This window comes from Excalfactoria chinensis, unplaced genomic scaffold, assembly GCF_039878825.1.
Source record: "Excalfactoria chinensis isolate bCotChi1 unplaced genomic scaffold, bCotChi1.hap2 Scaffold_68, whole genome shotgun sequence".
Lineage (NCBI taxonomy): Eukaryota > Metazoa > Chordata > Aves > Galliformes > Phasianidae > Excalfactoria > Excalfactoria chinensis.
Window position 1 is genome coordinate 389409 of NW_027315710.1, and position 21327 is coordinate 410735.

At 48.8% G+C, this 21327-nt stretch overlaps 3 protein-coding genes across 3 annotated transcripts; all 3 read right to left on the minus strand.

The window, feature by feature from the left end:
* Nucleotides 1-105: 105 nt before the first annotated feature.
* Nucleotides 106-1056, minus strand: LOC140265091 (olfactory receptor 14C36-like). The gene has a single exon (XM_072360972.1). It carries the CDS (start codon nucleotides 1054-1056, stop codon nucleotides 106-108), a length of 951 nt encoding a protein of 316 aa, XP_072217073.1.
* Nucleotides 1057-7756: 6700 nt separating this feature from the next.
* Nucleotides 7757-8722, minus strand: LOC140265092 (olfactory receptor 14C36-like). The gene has a single exon (XM_072360973.1). The coding sequence runs from the start codon at nucleotides 8720-8722 to the stop codon at nucleotides 7757-7759; it is 966 nt and encodes a 321-aa protein (XP_072217074.1).
* Nucleotides 8723-14390: 5668 nt separating this feature from the next.
* Nucleotides 14391-15326, minus strand: LOC140265157 (olfactory receptor 14J1-like). The gene has a single exon (XM_072361041.1). The coding sequence runs from the start codon at nucleotides 15324-15326 to the stop codon at nucleotides 14391-14393; it is 936 nt and encodes a 311-aa protein (XP_072217142.1).
* Nucleotides 15327-21327: the final 6001 nt, after the last annotated feature.

The following is a 21327-nucleotide window of genomic DNA, read 5'->3' on the forward strand; positions in this document are numbered from 1 at the left end:
AAAAAATGAATAAGAATAACTTACACATAAAAAAAAAAAGGCACAAAATAAATAAAAATAAAAGAGAGCTTGATTTAGAAAAAAGCTGCATTAAATGTCATGAATTCAAAAAGGTGGGCACTTCACTGCTTTCGAAACACATCTGGTCATCACTTTCCTCACTGCATCCTTGACTTCGCTGTTTCTTATGCTGTAGATGAGGGGGTTCATTGCTGGAGGCAACACTGAGTACATAAGTGCCACCATCAGGTCCATGGACGGAGTGGAGACAGAGTGGGGCTTCAGGTAGGCATACATGCCAGTACTGAGAAATAGGGAGACGACAGCCAGGTGAGGGAGGCACGTGGAGAAGGCTTTGTGCCGTCCCTGCTCAGAGGGCATCTTCAGCACAGCAACGAAGATCTGCACATAGGACACAACTATGAAAACAAAGCAGCCACAGTATAAACTGACACTAAAAATGATAAACACAACTTCCCTGAGATTTGATTCTGAGCAGGAGAGCTTGAGGATCTGGGGGATTTCACAGAAAAACTGGTTGACAACATTGCCTTGGCAGAGAGGCAGTGAAAACGTACTGGCAGTGTGCAGCAGGGAACAGAGAAATCCAGCACCCCAGGCAGCTGCTGCCATGGTGACACAAGTTCTGCTGTCCATCAAGGTCCCGTAGTGCAGGGGCTTGCAGATGGCAACGTAGCGGTCATAGGACATGATGGTGAGAAGGGAAAACTCTGCTGGCATGAAGAAGGAAAAGAAAAAGAGCTGTGCAGCACATCCTGCGTAGGAGATGGCCCTGGTGTCCCAGAGGGCGTTGGCCATGGCTTTGGGGAGAGTGGTGGAGATGCAGCCCAGGTCGAGGAGGGCCAGGTTGAGCAGGAAGAAGTACATGGGGGTGTGCAGGCGGCGGTCGCAGGCTACGGCTGTGCTGATGAGGCCGTTGCCCAGGAGGGCAGCCAGGTAGATGCCCAGCAAGAGCCAGAAGTGCAGGAGCTGCAGCTGCCGCGTGTCTGCCAACGGCAGCAGGAGGAACTCGCTGATGGAGCTGCTGTTGGGCATCTGCTGTTCCTGGACATGGGGAATCACCCCAGGAGAAAAAAAGGCAAGTTAGGTGCGAGTTCTCTTGGCACAAACCTGTACCGTTCCTTGGTGACCTTCCTCCTGCTGTATAATCCAATCTGTTTTCTTTCTCTGAGGGAAATGTTGGTTCAGATCCACGGTCTACGATTGTTGTCATGAGTTGGAATATGGGTGGAAGAGGAGAAGCCTCTGCCCGTGGGCTCTGGAGAAGGCTATCCTGAGCCACCCAGGTGGGTACACTGTGAAGTGGCAAGAGTGCTCAGTTTTATTTGTAGAATACAACATCTCTCTTAGCATCTCTCCACATCATCTCCCTGGGCTTTCAGGTAACAGAGAGATGCTAAGGCAAAGATTTTCATTTAGCAGGGCAGCTCACAGCTTGGAAAGATACCTCTCTTAGAGAGCCAAGTGTCCTAATGATGGAGTCTCATTAAAAGAAATTCAGCTCGTTCCCCAGCCTCACAGAATGTGTTGTCCACAGCCCTGAGTAGCCGCTCTCAGCCCGTGTGCTGCAGAAGAAAATGGGCTCATGCCTGGAGAGATACAGCTCTGCTCTGCTGGAGCTTTGGCTGCAGAGGAGGCGGTTCAAACCTGAATGGGATCAGCAAAGCTGATGCTCGTTCTGTCCATCGAGCCAGGAAAGGCCGATAGAAAACGAGGATGCTGCTCACAAAACTACTCATCTCCAAAGCTACAGCACAGCATTCTCAGCTCTGTGTCAATATATACAGCTTGTCTCCCATTTCTCCAGTCATCCCTACCCTACCAGTAGGAAAAAGAACAAAGGCAGGAATTCCCATGTTTGGTCCTCTTTCTTGTAAAGTCCCCTCTGCAATGCCCCGAGAATGCAGTGCAGCTGTGAGCCTCCAGCCTCATGCAGCACCGAGAGCAGCAAAAGGCCCCTGTGTTGCTGGGGATCTCCTTCCCCCCCATCACATCTCCCTACAGCTACCTGGGCAGCTCTCCAGGCAGGCTGAGTGCTGAGCCTGGCTGGCGGTTGAGTCCCTCCCCCGGCACACTGACCTGGGATGCAGGGATCCTGGTTCTGCTGGACACCTTTATACTTCCATAGGAATGGGATTCAGCTGAGTCCATTCAGGTATCTTATCCTGAGGATGTAGTTCTGGCTCCTGGAGGGGATTCAGCTCCCTCCCATGGCTCCCACACACCCATCCAGACCAGCACTGACCACACATCTGGCCACAAGCAACTGGCCCCCTGCATCCCTCCTCCTGCACAGCCTTCTTTCTCCTCCATCGCCATTCATTCCCATCTTTGCCTGTTGCAGTCAAACGGGTTGTGTTGCACTCGGTGACATCTCGGTGTCTGCTGTAAGACAGAATACCCTTAAATAGGACATCTCCTTTTTCAGTCAGTGATCCTTGAAACCTTCATCTGCAATACTGAGACCTCCCTGAGGAGAAGTTCAGGCCTTGAAGACTTGAGGGAAATGGCTCGTTAGGTCTTTCTGCACTGTAATGAGCCCCACATTGTATGTGGTGCCCGTGAACTTTGGGGACCGAGAGAAGACTGCTGTAAGCAAATGATGGAGATGCAGTCAAAATGCTGTCCAGAAATGTTAGAGAGTGTTGGAGCTGTAATTGGTCCCTGTGGGGCCATTCCCAACAGAGCCTCCCCACAGCTGTGTTAGAGCAGATAATTGGAGGCTGTGATTACAGGCAGGCCTTCAACTTTTTTGCTTAGCACCACTACTATGGGGAAGTGGGCCACAAGCTTCAGTTCAAGATGATGAGCACAGCACCAATAGATGGTAGCCTGACAATCACACCTGGTTTGACTGTGATGTTGTTGGCTATTCTCTCTTCTCAGTTGGCAAAGCACAAAGAGCAGTGTGTTACTGTCAGACTTTCACTCTTTCTACTGCCATTATTGATGGAGGGTAGTAAGGGACACAAACACTCCTTGAATAACTTCTCATTTTGCAGTTTTTCATATACAGTCAGTTGGCCATGAAAATCACAGAGCCCATTGGCTGTGTGCTACAGCATGTCAATTTCTAGGAAGCTGTTGAAACATTAGGGCAAGTGAGGCTCTTCTTGAGATACTCCTTAAGAATAATTGGTATCGTTTTCCTGGCTGAGCAGCTTATAGTAGATTCCCACACTGACACCTACTTTATTTCCTTGTCCCTTAATTCATACACAGAGGCTTTCAACCATGTCACTGCTAACTGTAAGCTCCATTCCATCCAGCCCACCACATACAGTACCCCTATTCCATCTCACCTGCCCTGCATCTCTGTCCTGGAGAGCCCAGAGCCACCCATCACACGCAGCACACCCCTCACAGGACCATTCCCACCACGTCTCATGCTGACAATGCTGAACCCCACAGGGCCTCTACCTTTGGGAGCCCATGTGAAAAACCAATGGTTTTGTGCTGTCAATATTCTACATCATGACATCATGTGCGGTATGAATCATTAACTGAGGGTACAAATAGTGGTAAACTGTTTTGGTGGTATAAGAAAGTGTAACAGAGGGTATGTGGAAGTGTAACAGAGGGTATGTGGAAGTGTAACAGAGGGTATGTGGAAATGTGGAAGGTTCATGCTCCAGATCTGTGGAATGGCAGCATCCCGAGTACTCAGCTCTTGGAGGAAACTACATATCCCAGGGGACGACGCGGCCAGAGACGAATCACCAGAGGAGGAGGACACATATATAATCTCACTCCCAGGCTGGAACGTCCTTCTTTTCGCTCTGTCTATCTCTTTGGAGCGCTCCATCCCTGCCGTCTCGCTCTATCAGCAACGTTCCAGCCTGTCGCCTAGAGATCGCAGTAGGCCCCCGGTTCTCGGGGACTCTTTTTCTCTCTTTCTTTTTCTCTGCCTTGTTTGATATAGTAGTTGTAGTTATATTGTATCATATTGTGTCACCTTGTATTCCAATATTATTCGTATTTAGTAAAATAATTTCTTTCCTCAGATTGCTGCCATTGTTTTTGTTCATTTCCCACCTTCTAGGGGCAGCAGCCTCTATCACGGGTAAATCTAGATAACTCAATTACATGCATGCATAACCATATGATTTTAATGATGGTTAAAAGTTAGTTAGTAGGGAAGAAAATTAAAAAGGATTTCTGTAAGTCAGAGACTGCAAAAGCAGTGCTACAAAGTTTTTCACTTAGACGTTGGTGAGGTGCTGGCACAGGCTGCCCAGAAACACTGTGCATACCCCGTCCTTATCAGTGTTCAAGTTCAGGCTGGGTGGCACCCTGGGCAACCTGACCTAGAGCCTGACCTCACTGTTGGCCGCAGCAGGGCGTTGGAAATAGGTGACCTTTGAGGCCCTGTTTACTGAAAGGCAGCCACATGGTCTTCCCAGAGCCTTCTGTTCTCCAGGCTCAACAAGCCAAAGTAACTCAGTCTCTCTCCAAAGGACACGCTCTTGATGCCAGCCTTACAAGTCATGTTCCTGATGTCCAAGTTATGTGCCCATCACATGCTAATACTGCTGTGTCAATCCAGGGGGTCAACAGGAAGGACAGAGACACCAACGTAAGGGATAGGCTTCTTTTACTGCCCATTACAATATCATACAAAAAATAAAGCAGTGTCTGTAGTCAAAAGCAGTAAAGGAAATAAGTGAGGCAGTGGACCTAATCATTGCTACGTGAGCTCAGCGATTAAGATACATCACCAGCTGACCCAACACTTTCCCATCACTCAGATCCACAGTCACTGGGGAGCTCCATTTGCAATGACGATATGGAGAACCTCTCCCAGCCATGGGGAACTTGTACAGCAATGCATCCATCCCACGGATGAGGCATTCACAGCCACTGTAAGCAGGTCCAGCCTTTATACCACTGAATAAACCAATCTAGGTAGCAGTCTGGGGAAATACCTGGTGCCCACCTTCTCCTCTTGGCTTTCTCCACAAAGCCTGGCCAGGGTTCAAGGAGGCGCAAAAAGACTTGTGCTGTCCATGGCGGTGTACCACAGGTCTCTTTGGCAAGACTGTCTGCCCCTCTGCAACATGCTCTATCCAGTACCTAACATGACAGCAATGCTCCCCTTCGGTCGGGCCTGCTGTTGTCATGGAAAAGCAGCGTCACAACACACAGGTTCCAGCAGCCCTGGTGATGTCACTTACACTGGGACTTCCTTTGCCTGCCTTGGGGCCGCAGCCTGCGAGTTTTCCCGGCTTCGCACACTAACCAGCCAAAGCCTGCCATGCTGCATGGATGTGGTCCTTCCGGGCAGCAGCTCTGCTGTGTGTGAGCAACTGACTCCCTGCTGAAGGACTCAGAGCAGGAGCTCACATGCAGGCAACACCTTGTACACATCTGAACTGAAGTAGAGGAAACCCAGCTCCTGAGGGTCCGTGGGGAGCTGAATCCCATTTCAGCCTCAGGGTTTCCCTCTACGGATGAGATGCCTGCACTGCCTCAGCTGGATCACTGCCCGACATAGGGGAAGACCAACCAGGGGAGCAGAATAAACACCCATGATTCTGGAAGAAATAGTCAGAGACTTACTAGTCCAACTGGACTGTCACAACTGTCCAGATGAGATTCACCCAAGAGTGCTGAGGGAACTGGCAGAGGTGATAGCCAAGCTACTTTCCATCATCTATCAGTGCTCTTTGTTGACTGGTGAGGTCCTAGAAGACTGGAGGCTTGTCACTGTGATTCCCATTTACAAGAAAGGTTGTAAGGAGGATCCGGGGAACTACAGGCCTGTTAACCTGACCTCGGTTCCAGGGAAGGTAATGGAGCAGATTGTCTTGAGGAACTTCATGTGCCATGTGCGGGACAACTGGGGGATCAGGCCTAGCCAGCATGGGTTCCTGAAGGGCAGGTCCTGTTGGACCAACCTGATCTGCTTCTATGATCTAGTGACCCATCTGATGGATGAGGGAAAGCCTATTGATGTGGCCTACCTAGACTTCAGCAAAGCCTTTGACACTGTCTCCCACATTATTCCCCTGCAGAAGCTGGCAGCCCGTGGTTTGGACGGGTACACTCTTGGCTGGGTAAGGAGCTGGCTGAAGGGCCGGGCCCAGAGAGTGGTGGTGAATGGAGTTAAATCCAGCTGGTGACCGGTCACGAGTGGTGTCCCCCAGGGGTCACTGCTGGGGCCTGTCCTCTTCAACATCTTTATTGATGACCTCGATGGGGGCATTGAGTGCACCCTCAGTAAGTTCGCAGATGACACTAAATTGGCTGGGAGTGTGGATCAGCCTGGGGGTAGCGAGGCCCTACAGAGGGATCTGGACAGGCTGGAGAGCCGGGCTGAAACCAATGGGATGAGGTTCAACAAGACCAAATGCCGGGTCCTGCACTTTGGCCACAACAAGCCCAGGCAGCGCTATAGGCTTGGGGCGGAGTGGCTGGAGGACTGTGTGGAGGAAATGGAGCTGCGGGTACTGATTGATGCACGGCTGAACATGAGCCGACAGTGTGCCCGGGTGGCCAAGAAGGCCAACGGCATCCTGGTGTGTATCAAGAATGGTGTGGTGAGCAGGACTAAGGAAGTCATCCTGCCCCTGTACTCGGCATTGGTGAGGCCTCACCTCGAGTACTGTGTCCAGTTTTGGGCACCTCAGCACAAGAAAGACATGGAGGTACTGGAGCAGGTCCAGAGAAGGGCAATGAGGCTCGTGAAGGGCTTGGAGAATCAGCCCTACAAGGAGAGACTAAGGAAGCTGGGGCTGTTTAGTCTGAGGAAGAGGAGGCTGAGGGGAGACCTTATTGCCATCTGCCAGTACCTGAAAGGTTCTTACAGTGAGAGTGGGGCAGGTCTCTTCTCACTAGTGACAAGTGACAGGACGAGGGGAAATGGCCTCAAGTTGCGCCAGAGTAAGTTCAGGTTGGACTTTAGGAAACACTTCTTTAAAGAATGGGCAGTTAAACACAGGAATGGACTCCCAGGGGGGTGGTTGAGTCACCGTCACTGGATGTGTTTAAGAGCTGTTTGGATGTGGTGCTCAGGGATAAGATTTAGCAGAGGGTTGTTAGAGTTAGGGTACTATGGTTAGGCTGTGGTTGGACTTGATGATCCTCAAAATCTTTTCCAACCTGGGTAATTTTGTGATTCTATGATTCTATGAAGCTTGGCAGCTTCTGACCTGATAACCCATATCCAAGAACTTGTTCTGTGCAGGGTCTCACAAGGAATGAGCAAGAGGGGACCTGACAACCAATGTGCAAACCAGCTGCTGCTTCTGGCCTCTCAGAGGCACTGGCAGATGTGAGCCTGAAAGCACAGACCCCAGCCAGGAGCCCAGGGATGGCCCGTCAGCTGTTGCAGGCTGAAGCCACTGCACAGATTGATGAACAGCTGCATGTTTCCTGATGGACTGTGGGTTTCTGAGACCATCCAACCCTGACAGCTCCAAAAGAAGGAGGACAGACAGAGTCACTGCATGTCCTTTATTTTGTTCAGGATCAGAGAGAATCTGGTTCATTATTTAGAGTATTAATGGGCTAATGTACAAAGGAACAAGCAGAATCGGAAGTGACTTGAGTAATGATGTTTTGGTGAATAACATTACAGTATTTTAAAAAAATGAGTAAGAATAAATAACACACAAAATGGTGCAATGAAAACAAAACAAAACAAAACAAAATACACACACACACACACACACACAAAAAAAAAAAAAAAAACAAAAAAAAAATTAAAGAGAGCATAATTTAGTAAAAAGCTGCATTACAAGACAATAATACCAAAAAATGGCCACTTCACTGCTTTTGAAACACATTTGGTCATCACTTTCCTCACTGCATCCTTGACTTCCCTGTTCCTCATGCTGTAGATGAGGGGGTTCATTGCTGGAGGCACCACTGAGTACAGAACTGCCACCATCAGGTCCATGGATGGGGAAGAGATGGAGGGAGGCTTCAGGTAGGCATAAAAGCCAGTGATGACAAATAGGGAGACCACGGCCAGGTGAGGGAGGCACGTGGAGAAGGCTTTGTGTCGTGCCTGCTCAGAGGGCATCCTCAGCACGGCCATGAAGATCTGCACATAGGACACAACTATGAAAACAAAGCACCCAAAGACTAAACTAATACTAAAAATGAGAAACACAACTTCCCTGAGATTTGATTCTTTGCAGGAGAGCTTGAGGATCTGGGGGATTTCACAGAAAAACTGTTTGACAACATTGCCTTGGCAGAGAGGCAGTGAAAACGTACTGGCAGTCTGCAGCAGGGAATTGAGAAGCCCAGCGACCCAGGCAGCTGCTGCCATGGTGGCACAAGCTCTGCTGTCCATCAAGGTCCCGTAGTGCAGGGGCTTGCAGATGGCAACGTAGCGGTCATAGGACATGACAGTGAGAAGGCAAAACTCTGCTCCGAGGAAGAAGGCAAAGAAAAAGAGCTGTGCAGCACATCCTGCGTAGGAGATGGCCCTGGTGTCCCAGAGGGCGTTGGCCATGGCTTTGGGGAGAGTGGTGGAGATGCAGCCCAGGTCGAGGAGGGCCAGGTTGAGCAGGAAGAAGTACATGGGGGTGTGCAGGCGGCGGTCGCAGGCTACGGCTGTGCTGATGAGGCCGTTGCCCAGGAGGGCAGCCAGGTAGATGCCCAGCAAGAGCCAGAAGTGCAGGAGCTGCAGCTGCCGCGTGTCTGCCAACGGCAGCAGGAGGAACTCGCTGATGGAGCTGCTGTTGGGCATCTGCTGTTCCTGGGCTTGGAGTCCTGCTCAGAGTGCAGAAGATAATAACAAGACCAGACCATTCTCAGACACACTCCTTCTGCTGTGCTATGAAATATCTTGATTCTCTTACTATAATGTTCATTTAGCACATGTACTTGCATTTCATTTAATGAAGTTTAGCCTTGCTTAAGCAGAAGAAGCCTGTGAAGCTTTAAACTTCCTTTGATTTTCTGATCTTATCCCATTTCCCTGGATTTTTTCATATTGTTCATGCCAGATGTCTTTACCCCAAGTGCTTTTATAGCACCCAACCCCGGCCTCCGTTCCCTTCAATCTCTGTTTGAAAAAGCTGCCTGTTGGCAGGATATGTGAATTATTCATGTCTTCAGAGTATGATAATAATTACAACTGGTTCCACCCTGCTAGACAGGAGAGACTGAAAGCAAATCACGTGTGACGGATAGAAAAACATCCAATGTATGGAAGAAAAATTCTCAGAGCAGTGAGATCCGCTTTTAGATTTTTGTCTCCAATCCTTTTTTCCTTCCCTCAGTACAGGAAAGAAAAAAATCCCTGCCTTGACTGTCCACTTGGAAAGTACCCCCAGAAACATTCAGTTGTGCAGAGGAGCTGTGATCCCCTGCCCCAGGCAGCAGCTGTGGCAGCACAAGCCCTGCCGGGGGGCTCCTTCCCCCCACACGTCTCCCCGCAGCACCCTGGACAGCTCCCCGGGCAGGCTGAATGCGGAGACTGGCAGGCGGCAGAGTCCCATAGCCGGCACACAGCCCCTGGGGCACAGCAGGGACCCTGCTCTGCAGGACAGCCCTGGGCACCCGCCTGCAGCCCTCAGGGCTGTGCTCTGATGCTGCAGCACAGAAGCCCTCAGCTGGAACAGAAGGCTTTTTCCAGAGTTAAGAAACATGCAGTGTCTGAAGCCAGATCTGCTATTGAATGTCCCATTTATAGTTAACCCTCTATGAACAGCAGCTGCATGGCCTGAAGTGAGACTTACCTTGTCATGGTCTGTCAGCAATGTTCCTGCAGCGAGCTCAGAAGGCTGCTCACAACTCACGCATCCTGGAACCTCTCTCCCGTTTCTCTCCTCTCCTGTCACCTGCAGGCTGTGCTGTGCACAAGAGCTGCTCCTGGGAACAGCTGTCTCTGCAGCACCACACACTTTTATGAGCTTCCTATGTCTCAAGAGCCCAGCCCAGCTCAGTAGCAGAGGATGTCATCTTTATCCATCCCACTTGTCTCTCCTGAGATGTCCCGGGTTTTCATGGTCAACAGCTCCTGAAAGACAACAGCATCGTGACGGTACATTAAAATCTGTTTAATTTAACACCAGATTTCTAGTGGTCAGTGACTAATTCCAGACATGTGGTGAGTCCTTCCAGAGAGTGTTTGCTGAAAATAAAAGGGCACACAGACAAGGACACAATAGCATAGAATCATAGAATCACCAAGGTTGGCAAAGACCTACAAGATCATCCAGTTCAGCTGTTCACCTATCACCAATAGCTCCCACTAATCCATGTCCTTCAGCACAATATCCATTCATTCCTTGAACACCTCCAGGGTCCGTGAATCCACCACACCCCTGGGAAGTCCATTCCACGTCCCAAATTGCAGGACACGGTTTTTGGTGTTGGTGAACTTCATCCCATTGGCTTCAGCCCAGCTCTCCAGCCAGTCCAGATCCCTCTGTAGGGCCTTTCTAACCCCAGGCATGTCCACACTCCCAGCCAATTTGGTGTCATCTGCCATCTTACTTAGGGTTCACTCAATGCCCTGTTCCAGGTCAATAATAAAGAAACTGAAGAGGAAAGGGCCCAGCTGTGACCTCTGGGGAACACCAAGTAGGCGCACAGGTAGGCGTCCGGGCAGGTCTTGAATATCTCCAGACAAGCTGGAGACTCCACAACCCTCTTTGGGCAGCCTGTTCCAGTGCTCCGTCACCCTCACCTTAAAGAAGTTCTTGCGCACATTCGTGTGGAACTTCCTATGCTCCAGTTTCCGGCCATTTCCCCTTGTCCTGTCTCCACACACTGCTGAAAAGAGTTCGGTCTCACCGCTTTGCCACCCACACCTCAGATATTTATAGTCCTGGATCAGGTCCCCTCTCAGACTTCTTTTTCAAGGCTAAACAGATCCAGCTCACTTAGCTTTTATTCATATGACAGATGATCCAGAACCTTCGCAATCTTTGTAGCCATTTACTTCAGTGTTTCCAAGAGATCCATGGTTTTTTTTTTGGCCACAAGGGCACACTGCTGGCTCATGGCTAACCTGTCATCCATCAGGAAACCCAGGTCCCTCTCTGCAGCGCTCCTCTCCAGAAGCTCATCCCCCAGCCTGCCCTGGTGCATGCAATTATTCCTCCCTAAGTGCAAGACTCTACACCTGCTTTTTTAAAACCCCATCTGGATTCTTACTGCCCAGCTCTCCAGCCTGTCCAGGTCTCGCTGAATGGAAGAACAGCCCACAGGCATGTCAGCCAATCCTCCCAACTTTGTTTCATCAGCAAACTTGCTGAGGGTGGCCACTATTCCTTTGTCAAGTTTGCTGATAAAGATGTTGAACAAGACTGGACCCAGCCCTGACCCCTGGGAAACACCGCTACTTACAGGTCACCAACCAGACTCTGCACCGCCAACAACGACCCTCTGTGCTCTGCCAGTCAGACAGTTCTCAACCCACCTCACTGTCCACTCATCTATCCCACACTTCCTCAGCTTTGTTATACGAATGTCATGGGGACAGTATCAAATGCCTTGCTGAAATCAAGGTAGATGACATCCACTGCTCTCTCCCCATCTACAAAGCCAGTGAAAATGTCATAGAAGGCTACCAGGTTGGTCGAGCACGACCTCCCCTTGGTGGACACATGTTGACTACTCCTGATAACCTCCCTTTCTTCCAGCTGTCTGGAGATGGCATCCTGCACAAGCTGTTCCACCACATTTCAAAGGACAGAGGTGAAGCTGCCTGGCCTATAATTACCTGGATCTTCCTTCATGCGCTCTTTGAAGACTGGAGCGACATTGGCTATCCTCCAGTCTTCAGGCACCTCTCCCATTCTCCAAGACCTCTCAAAGATTATAGAGAGCGGCTGTCACTTCTTCCAGCTCCCTCAGCACCCATAGATGCACCGCATCCGGTCCCATGGATTTATGAACATTGGTATGGCCTAGGTGCTCATGGACCACCTCATCCCTGACTAAAGACAAGTCTTCCATTCCCCAGACCCTCCCACTAAGCTTACGGGCCTGGGATTCCTGAGAGATTTTTCACTGCAGACAGAAGCAAAGAAGGCCTTTGGTATCATCACCTTCTCAGCATCCCCTGTCACCAGACCATGCCTCTCACTTAGCAGGGGACCCACAGTTTCCCTAGTCTTCCTTTTACTCTTAACATACTTTAAAAAGCACTTTTTATTATCCTATTTAATGAGTGTCAACCCATTTATGTAATACTATGTTCTGCTTGTGAGAAAGTGTGTGAGGGAAGTGGGCCAGTGAGTGCTGGTTCTGCATTGAGGTGTTTATAACTGAATAATACAGACTGTTAATGGAAAGATATATGGCATTAAGGGTCTTATGGGAACTGAAGAACTGTATTGTTTGACAAACTGTTTTGATGGTATAACAAAGTGTAATTGTTAATGGCTAATGGAAGTGTACTTGAGGGTATGTGGAAGTGTAAATGAGGGTACAAAGTTATTCATTTCTATCTTTGTCTTCAAATCACTTTTTCACTTTCACTGACATTAATGAACATCACTCAGACATTGTGCTTTAAAAAAAAAAAAAGAGAGAGAGAGAGAAAGAGAAAAAGAAAAAGGAAGAGAAGAAGAAAAAGGAAAAGAAGAAAAAGAAAAATGATAGATATGAAAGGATAGATAGAGTCACAGTGAAGAATTTGACAACACTGTCCATCAGACGTTGGAGTGATGGAGCAAATTTGAGTAATCCCCTTGAAAGTCAGAAATCAGACAGATAATTGGGAGGTATCTGAGTGAACAAAGAGCAAGGGATGAAGAAATCTGGAGGGCAGTGGCAGGAGCATGCGTCTAGATGGCCTGCTGAAAACATGGCCTTAACCACAGACATTTATTTAGGAGATCTGGAGTCACCTGGAGGATGAGGGACATGAAATAGGCAGCAGGGAAGCACAGCGGCGGACACCGGGCTTTAGTCACAGGGCATTGGCACTGGCACCGCTGTCTGTGTCCTTGAACCTGAAGTCATATGAGGAGGCTCAGGGAAACCTTATTGCTTTCGGTAACTTTCTGAAGGGAGGTTGTAGTGAGCTGGGGGTCAGCCTCTTCTCTCGTATCTTTAGTCATAGGACTAGAGGGAATGGTTAGAATCTGCAGTAGGAGAGATTCAGGCCAGATATTAGGAAGTATTACTTCTCGGAAAGGGTGGTCAGGCACTGGAATGGACTGCCCAGGGATGTGCAGGAATCACCGATTCTGAAGGCATTCAAGGAATGACTGGATGTTGTGTTGAGGGACATGGTTTACTGGGAGCTATTGGTAATAGGTGAACAGTTGGACTAGATGATCTTGTAGGTCTTTTCCAGCCCTGGTGATTCAACGGTTCTAGGATTGAAGTTAATCAAATGAAGCAAATGCCTCCCAAGGGAAGTGAGGCATGCCAGGAGGTACAGCCCTGTGGTCACTCCAACCCCTCCAATGAGCCCAGTGGCTGCTCCAACTTCAGTGACAGGTCCTGTGGTGATTCCAGCTCTGGCAATGAGCTCTGCAGTTGCTCCAAATCCTGCAACAGCCCATCAGCCCCTTCAGCTCCTACAGTGAGCCTGAGGCTGTTAAAAGCCCTGCAACAGGTCCTGGATTTGAAAACAGTTATTCATATTAATTATTATGTATGCATATATGTTTGCAAATGAATGTATTGTACATATGTAGTAATATAATATATTTTTAGATGTATAAATATATTTGTCATAATTGTTATACTTTTTCTTTTTACCTCAATGCATATAATTTAAACCACAAAACAGAGTGTCCCCGTTTTGAGTACTGTCTTGAGTCTGTCCCCGTCACTTAGTGAAGAGCACCAGAAGATCTCGAGGTCTTCTCAGGGAGAAGCTCCTAAAGTTTAGTCCTTACACCAAATTTGGAAGAGGCCTCCAGTTCTCTGGTCCTGCTCTGAAGGGGCCCCCTTGTTACGTCAGTGCCAGCAAGGAGACCAGCTCTGACACAGCCGTTCATATTGCCAGCTGCTGACTGCAGCCCCAGAGTGCTGCTGTAGAGACAACAGGACTGTTGTGAGACACACAAGACCTTCAGGACTGCACAAATGGGAGGACTTGAGAGCACTGTGGCAGCGTAAAGAGAACAGGAATGAAAAGAGCACGTTGTGCTACTGTCTGTGGCTGTACCTCCCCCAGACCCAGTCAAGGTAAAAAGAGAGAAAACAAAAGGTATTGTCTTTATTTGAAAGCCTTTTAGGTATCTTTTAATATATTCGGGGAATCTGGTTTGATGTTTACATGAGCTCTTGGAGTGAGAAAATGGAAAGTAGGCAGGAAAGAAGAAGAGAAATAAATAGCAACATTTCATTGCAGATTGCTGTACAAAACTTACAGAATCAAACAATCAAAGATGCATAAAACATGAAGAACAATCACTGGGAATCATGTGAGGAAGATGTGCGCTTTACTGAAGCTGGAATAGTGCATGTTGCAACACCTTTCTGAGAGCGTGCTTGATCTCCCTGTTCCTCATGCTGTAGATAATAGGGTTCAGTGTTGGAGGCACCACTGTGTACACAAGTGCCACTGTCAGATCCAGGAGCGGGGAAGAAATGGAGGGGGGCTTCAGGTAGGCAAAGAATGCAGTGCAGAGAAAGAGGGAGACCACGGCCAGGTGAGGGAGGCACGTGGAGAAGGCTTTGTGCCGTCCCTGCTCAGAGGGCATCCTCAGCACAGCCATGAAGATCTGCACATAGGACACCACTATGAAAACAAAGCACCCAAACAATAAACTGGCACTAAAAGTGACAAGAACAAGTTCCCTGAGGTAGAAGCCGGGGCATGAGAGCTTGAGGAATTGGGGGATTTCACAGAAAAACTGGTTGACAACATTGCCTTGGCAGAGAGGCAGTGACAACGTACTGGCAGTGTGCAGTAGGGAATTGAGAACCCCAGCGCCCCAGGCAGCTGCTGCCATGGTGGCACAAGCTCTGCTGTCCATCAAGGTCCCGTAGTGCAGGGGCTTGCAGATGGCAACGTAGCGGTCATAGGACATGATGGTGAGAAGGGAAAACTCTGCTGACATGAGGAAAAGAAAGTAAAAGAGCTGTGCAGCACATCCTGCGTAGGAGATGGCCCTGGTGTCCCAGAGGGCGTTGGCCATGGCTTTGGGGAGAGTGGTGGAGATGCAGCCCAGGTCGAGGAGGGCCAGGTTGAGCAGGAAGAAGTACATGGGGGTGTGCAGGCGCTGGTCGCAGGCTACGGCTGTGCTGATGAGGCCGTTGCCCAGGAGGGCAGCCAGGTAGATGCCCAGCAAGAGCCAGAAGTGCAGGAGCTGCAGCTGCCGCGTGTCTGCCAACGGCAGCAGGAGGAACTCGCTGATGGAGCTGCTGTTGGGCATCTGCTGTTCCTGGGCTTGCAGTCCTGTTCAGAGTGCAGAAGGCAATGACAAGTCCAAACCATTCTCAGATACACTCAACCTGCTATATTATAGAAGTTCTCCTTTGCCTTTGGAAAATTTCATTTAACTGCAGAACTTTAATTTATTTTCATTAGCTTCAACATACCTTAAGGAGTAGAAGATTAGTCAACTCTCTTTGTTTTAATTTCCTAAATATATCCCAGCCTCCTGGATATTTCTATCTTTACTCCAGTTGCTCTTCGATACCCCAGCCCCAGCCTCTGTGCACTTCAATTTGCCTTAGACAAATCAGCCTGCTTGCAGGACAAGTGAACTATTAATATCTGCAGAAAACAACCAGAACTGAAACTGTTTGTATTCTTTTAGTAATGAGAGGCTGAAAGCACATTCTGTGTGACTGTTGTCAAAACAACCGATGGACTGAAGAAATATTTGGGAGTCTTAGAGCTGTGCTCTGATTTGACAGCCTTTTAGATTTCTGCCTCCAATCCTTTTTGCCTTCTCTCAGAACAGTAAATGAAAAATCCCTGCCTTGTCTCTACTCTTGTAAATGGCCCTCAGAAACATTCAGTTGTGCAGTGGAGCTGTGATCCCCTGCCCCAGGCTGCAGCTGTGTCAGCAGAAGCCCTGCTGGGGGGCTCCTTCCCCCCACACGTCTCCCCCTGCACAGCTGGGACCCTGCTCTGCACGACAGCCCTGGGCACCCGCCTGCAGCCCTGGCTGCTCAGCCTGCAGCCGTGCTGGGACACGCAGCCCTCAGGGCTGTGCTTTCATACTGCAGCATGGAAACCCTCATCTAAAGCAGAAGGCTTTTTCCACAGTAAATAAACATGCAGTTAACATAAGTTAGCCCTCTATGAAAAGTGGCTGCACTGTCTGCAGTGAGACTTACCATGTCATGGTTTGTGAGCAATGCTCCTGCAGTGAGCTCACAGCCTGCTCACACCTCACATATCCTGCAAGCTCTCTCCCCTTTCTCTCCTCTCCTTCTGTCACCTGCTGGTTGTGTTCTGCACAAGAGCTGCTCCTGGGCACAGCTGTCTCTCTGCAGCGCTGTCCTCTTGTATGAGCTCCCTGTTTCCCAGGAGACCAGCCCAGCTGATCAGCAAAGGATGTCATGTTTATCCTTCCCACTCCTCTCACCTGAGATGTCCCTGGCTCTTCTTGGCCAACAGCTCCTGAAAGACAACAGCATCATGACTGTGCTTTGAAATCAGTTGAATTAAACTCCAGATGTTCCGCGGTCAGTGAATAATTCCAGACACATGAGGAGTCCTACCAGAGATTGTTTGATGAAACAATAAGGGCACACGGACAAGGACAGCGAGGGGTGGACTTACCCAATGCAGGGCAGTGATCCAGCTGAGTTACTGCAGGCATCTCAACCCTAAAGGGAAACCTCGTGGCTGAAATGGGATTCAGCTCCCCATGGACACACAGGAGCTGGGATTCCTCTGGTTCTGTTCTGATATGCTCAAGGAGTTGCCTGCATGTGAGCTCCTGCTCTGAGTCCTCGGTCCTTTAGCACAAAGGCAGTTGCTCACACACATACACTGGGTGATGCCCAAGGTGTCTGGGCTGCTCCTTGATGTGTGACAGAGTTGTAAACCATGTGGGAAATTCCTGAGATAGAAACCTCATTCCTGAGCTTCAGCTGACCTCCAGAGAGGGGAAAGAAGTATTTCTGGTCATCGTAAATGACCTCAAAGTGCCTTTGTCACCCATCTCCCCAGAGTATGCAGAGTTTCTCTGCTAACTAAATGGATGAGCTCATTGAAGAGCCAGATCTTTCTCTGTTCTCCATCTGCTGCATATTACAGAGCTCAAGGCAACACAAAGCTAACATATGTTGTTATTCATCAACAGACATAACCTCAGTTTTCTGTGGGCTCTCAGGTGAATGGCATCGGAAGCAGCCTCATGTTGTGCCACTTCTCTGGGCTGTCCCACACACATGCAGCTGCAAATGCAGCACAGGGCCTTCAGGAAAGCCATGCCCTAGGAGTGTCCTTGCTGCTACATCAACTCCTAGACCCACAGTGGGACTAATGCCTGTGTGCCACCTTCTGCACATTAATACCATAGATGAGCTATCCAGTCAGGCTATGTCCAGTGATGCTTTCCAATCAGGATGTTTACTTCTGTGGGTTTTGCACTAATGAGAGCATCAACACATGATGAGCCAGAAATATTTGCAGAGTTGCAGGCCTGAGCTCTTGTTTGGGCCACAGAGACACAGTTAAATGGCTTCCACATCTGCACTGTTGCAGAAGGGGGATACCAAGTCTTTACAATGGATGGGCACAGAGAAAAGGAAGGGAGACTGTCGTCTGTGAGAGTGCACTGAGCTCTGCCTGGGGATGGCAGAGCAGCCAGGTCAGAGCTAATGGAAATGGCAAACAGAGGAGACCAACAGTGCCTGTTCTCAGCTTCCTGATCAGGAAGAGCAAGTGGAAGGCGCCCTTTGCAGGCAGATGGAATCCTGATGTTGTCAAGCCCTTGTCCCCTTTAGGGGCCTTTTTCACTCCAGTATCTGCTGCAGGGCATGTGCCATCCAGGAGATCCGAGGAGAGCACAGATGGCAGCTTCTTGACCAAGCCGTGGTGGAACCAAAGAGGAGAGGTGCTCTGCTGGATCTCATACTCTCCGGCAAGGAAGGTCTGGGGGTAATTGTGAAGGTCAAAGGGGCATCAGGCCATCAGCAAGACGCATATGGATGTATTTCTATCAATTAATTAATTAATTAGTTTTGAGTCTATAAGCTTAAATGATGATCATAAATGTCAATAAAACTGAGACAAGGAATTGAAGACAAAGATAGAAATCAATGAAAATGTGTTAACCCTTCTCAACATGAGGAAATCTCATGTGTTCTGTCCATTTTGAGTTGTAAATATGAGTCTTTGAAGGGATTTTGTTCTGTTTTTCTTTTCCTGTATTTACGATCTTTTCCAGAACCGTGTTTGCAGGACACAGATGCCTTCATGTTCAGGGACACAGACAGCGGTGCCAGTGCCAATGCCCTGTGACTAAAGCCCGGCGTCCGCCGCTGCTCTTCCCTGCTGCCTATTTGATGTCCCTCATCCTCCAGGTGTCTCCAGCTGTCCTAAATAAATGGCCGTGGTTAAGGCCACATTTTCAGCAGGCCATCTGGACACACGCTCCTCCCACTGCCCTCCAGATTTCTCCATCCCTTGCATTTTGTTCAGTCAGATACCTCCCAATTATTATCTGTCTGATTTCTGACTTTCAGGGGGATTACTCAAATTTGATCCATCTCTCCAAAATCTGATGGACTGTGTTGTCAACTCCTTCACCGTGATCCTATCTATCTATTCCTATCTATTCCTTTTCTTTTTCTTCTTTTCCTTTTTCTCTTTCTTTTTAAAGCACAAAGTCTGAAAGATGTTCATTAATGACAGTAAAGGTGAAGAAAAGTGTTGAAGGTAGAAATCAATGTGAATGTGTTAACCCTTCTCAGTGTGTGAAATACTCATAAGTCCTGTTCAGTTTTAAGTTGATACCTCCCAACTACCTGGCTGATCTATCCCAGGGAGATTACTGGAATTTGCTCCATTCCTCAAAAGTCTGATGGACTCTGTTGTCAACTCCTTCACTGTGATTCTATCAATCCCTTCCTGCCTGTGTCTAACTCATTTCTTGTACAACCATTCCCTGTGAAAGACAAACCTCAATAGAAGCAGCTGGGACAAAACATGCAGTTGATCACTGTGTTTTACTGTTCATTTTATTACATCACCTTTCCTGCTGTTTGTTGGCCGAAAAAAAAGAGTATACCTTCCTTGCCCATGTGCAGCAGGATCTCTGTGGAAAGCCAGAGGGAGTTGGTGCAAAGCAGGATTAACACTGAGCGGGTGACGGCAGTGGAGAAGAGTGATGTGAGGAACAGTGATGCAAGTCCCATGGGGCCAATGTGAGTAGAAACAGGATGGGGAGGTTGAGGAGCAACTTTGTCCACACAAACAGAATAGAACTCAGTGGGGGCATCCTGGATTGACATCAGTTGCACAGTGCTGCTTTAATGTCTTGTTTGAACACAACTATAAATAAACAGACAATAAATGTCTGCTGGATTATTCCTCTTTAAGCTCTCTCCAGATATCTCTCCATTTTGCTGAACAAGTTCTGAAAACCTGAAGAGAATGACAGGAAGGCACAAGGCTCAGGAGGCTCTTTAGGTGGTAAGGAGCCCCAGGCGGCATTTGTTGCTGAGTCCATCAACCTCCAGTGCAGAGAGAAGTTTGCACAAAGTGCTCAACAAGACAAAGTCAGAAGTAACAGTGAAGTTACTTGTAGCATTAATGGGCCCACTGAGGAACATTAACAAGCCAGTTTCCCAAGGGACTTGTTAGAGCAGATAATTGGAAGCCATGAGTACAGGCAGGCAAAGGCACTGGCATGGTGGCTTTGATGCTGAGAAACCCCTCCTTTGTGTTATGAAGCAGAAAGGCCAAACCTTGATCTCCAGACTTGGCAGGGACATCCTGTACCTCATGTTGGCTCAGAGCCCTTCCTGGGGCAGGAAATGGAGAACTGTATGATGTTAAATGAAAGACAGAAGGACAGAAGATCCCAGGCTCTGCATGGGGTGCAAGGACACTGTGAGGTTCATGTCCCATGTGTGCCCTGTGTCTCATCGCAGGATGTGGGATGTAAGAAAGGCCCAATCTGATCATGCAGTCAATCCCAATGAAACTCTGAATTCTGATCTCTCTGTTCCAGTGCCCTCCTTTGCACACCCTCACATAGTTTGATGTTCTTTGCATACTGTGGTGCCCAGAAGTACACCCAGTGCTCCAGGTGAGGCTGCAGTAATGCAGAGCAGACAGGAACTATCCTTTCTGTTACCCACCTAGCAATAACTTGTTTCCTGTGCTCTGTGGGACCGCTGGCCTTCCTGGCTGCCTGGACACACTGCTGACTCACGTTCAATTTGTGCACCAAGTAGGTGCACAGGTAGGCGTCCAGGCGGGTCTTGAATATCTCCTTACAAGGAGGCTCCACAACCCTGTTGGGCAGCCTGTTCCAGTGCTCTGTCACCCTCACTGTAAAGAAGTTCTTGCACACATTCGTGTGGAACTTCCTATGCCCCAGTTTCCGGCCATTTCCCCTTGTCCTGTCTTCACACACTGCTGAAAAGAGTTTGGTCTCACCACTTTGCCACCCACACCTCAGATATTTATAGACCTGGATCAGGTCCCCTCTCAGTATTCTTTTCTCAAGGCTAAACAGACCCAGCTCACTTACCCTTTCTTCATACGGGAGATGATCCAGACCCTTCACAATCTTTGTAGCCCTTTACTTCACTGTTTCCAAGAGATCCGTGGTTTTTTATTTTTAATTTTTTTAATGATGAGCCCAGAACTAGACACAGTACATCAGACGAGTCCTTACCAGGGCAGATTAGAGGCGAAGGATCACCTCTCTCGACCCCCTGGCCACCCTCTTTTTCATGCACCCCAGAATGCCATTGGCCTTTTTGGCCACAAGGGCACACTGCTGGCTCATGGCCAACCTGTCATCCATCAGGAAACCCAGGTCAATCTCTGCAGAGCTCCTCTCCAGCATCCCCCAGCCTGTCCTGGTGCATAAAATTATTCCTCCCTAAGTGAAAGACTCTACACCTGCTTTTTTAAAGCCCCATCTGGTTTCTTACTGCCCAGCTCTCCAGCCTGTCCAGGTCTCGCTGAATGGAAGAACAGCCCACAGGCATGTCAGCCAATCCTCCCAACTTCCTATCATCAACAAACTTGATGTTGGTGGCCACTATTCCCTTGTCAAGTTTGCTGATAAAGATGTTGAACAAGACTGGACCCAGCCCTGACCCCTGGGAAACACCGCTACTTACAGGTCACCAACCAGACTCTGCACTGCCAACGACGACCCTCTGTGCTCTGCCAGTCAGACAGTTCTCAACCCACCTCACTGTCCACTCATCTATCCCACACTTCCTCAGCTT

Bases quoted from the DNA above. Each gene is read 5' to 3' on its own strand.
- LOC140265091 (XM_072360972.1), bottom strand. From the start codon at position 1,056: ATGCCCAACAGCAGCTCCATCAGCGAGTTCCTCCTGCTGCCGTTGGCA.
- LOC140265157 (XM_072361041.1), bottom strand. From the start codon at position 15,326: ATGCCCAACAGCAGCTCCATCAGCGAGTTCCTCCTGCTGCCGTTGGCA.
- LOC140265092 (XM_072360973.1), bottom strand. From the start codon at position 8,722: ATGCCCAACAGCAGCTCCATCAGCGAGTTCCTCCTGCTGCCGTTGGCA.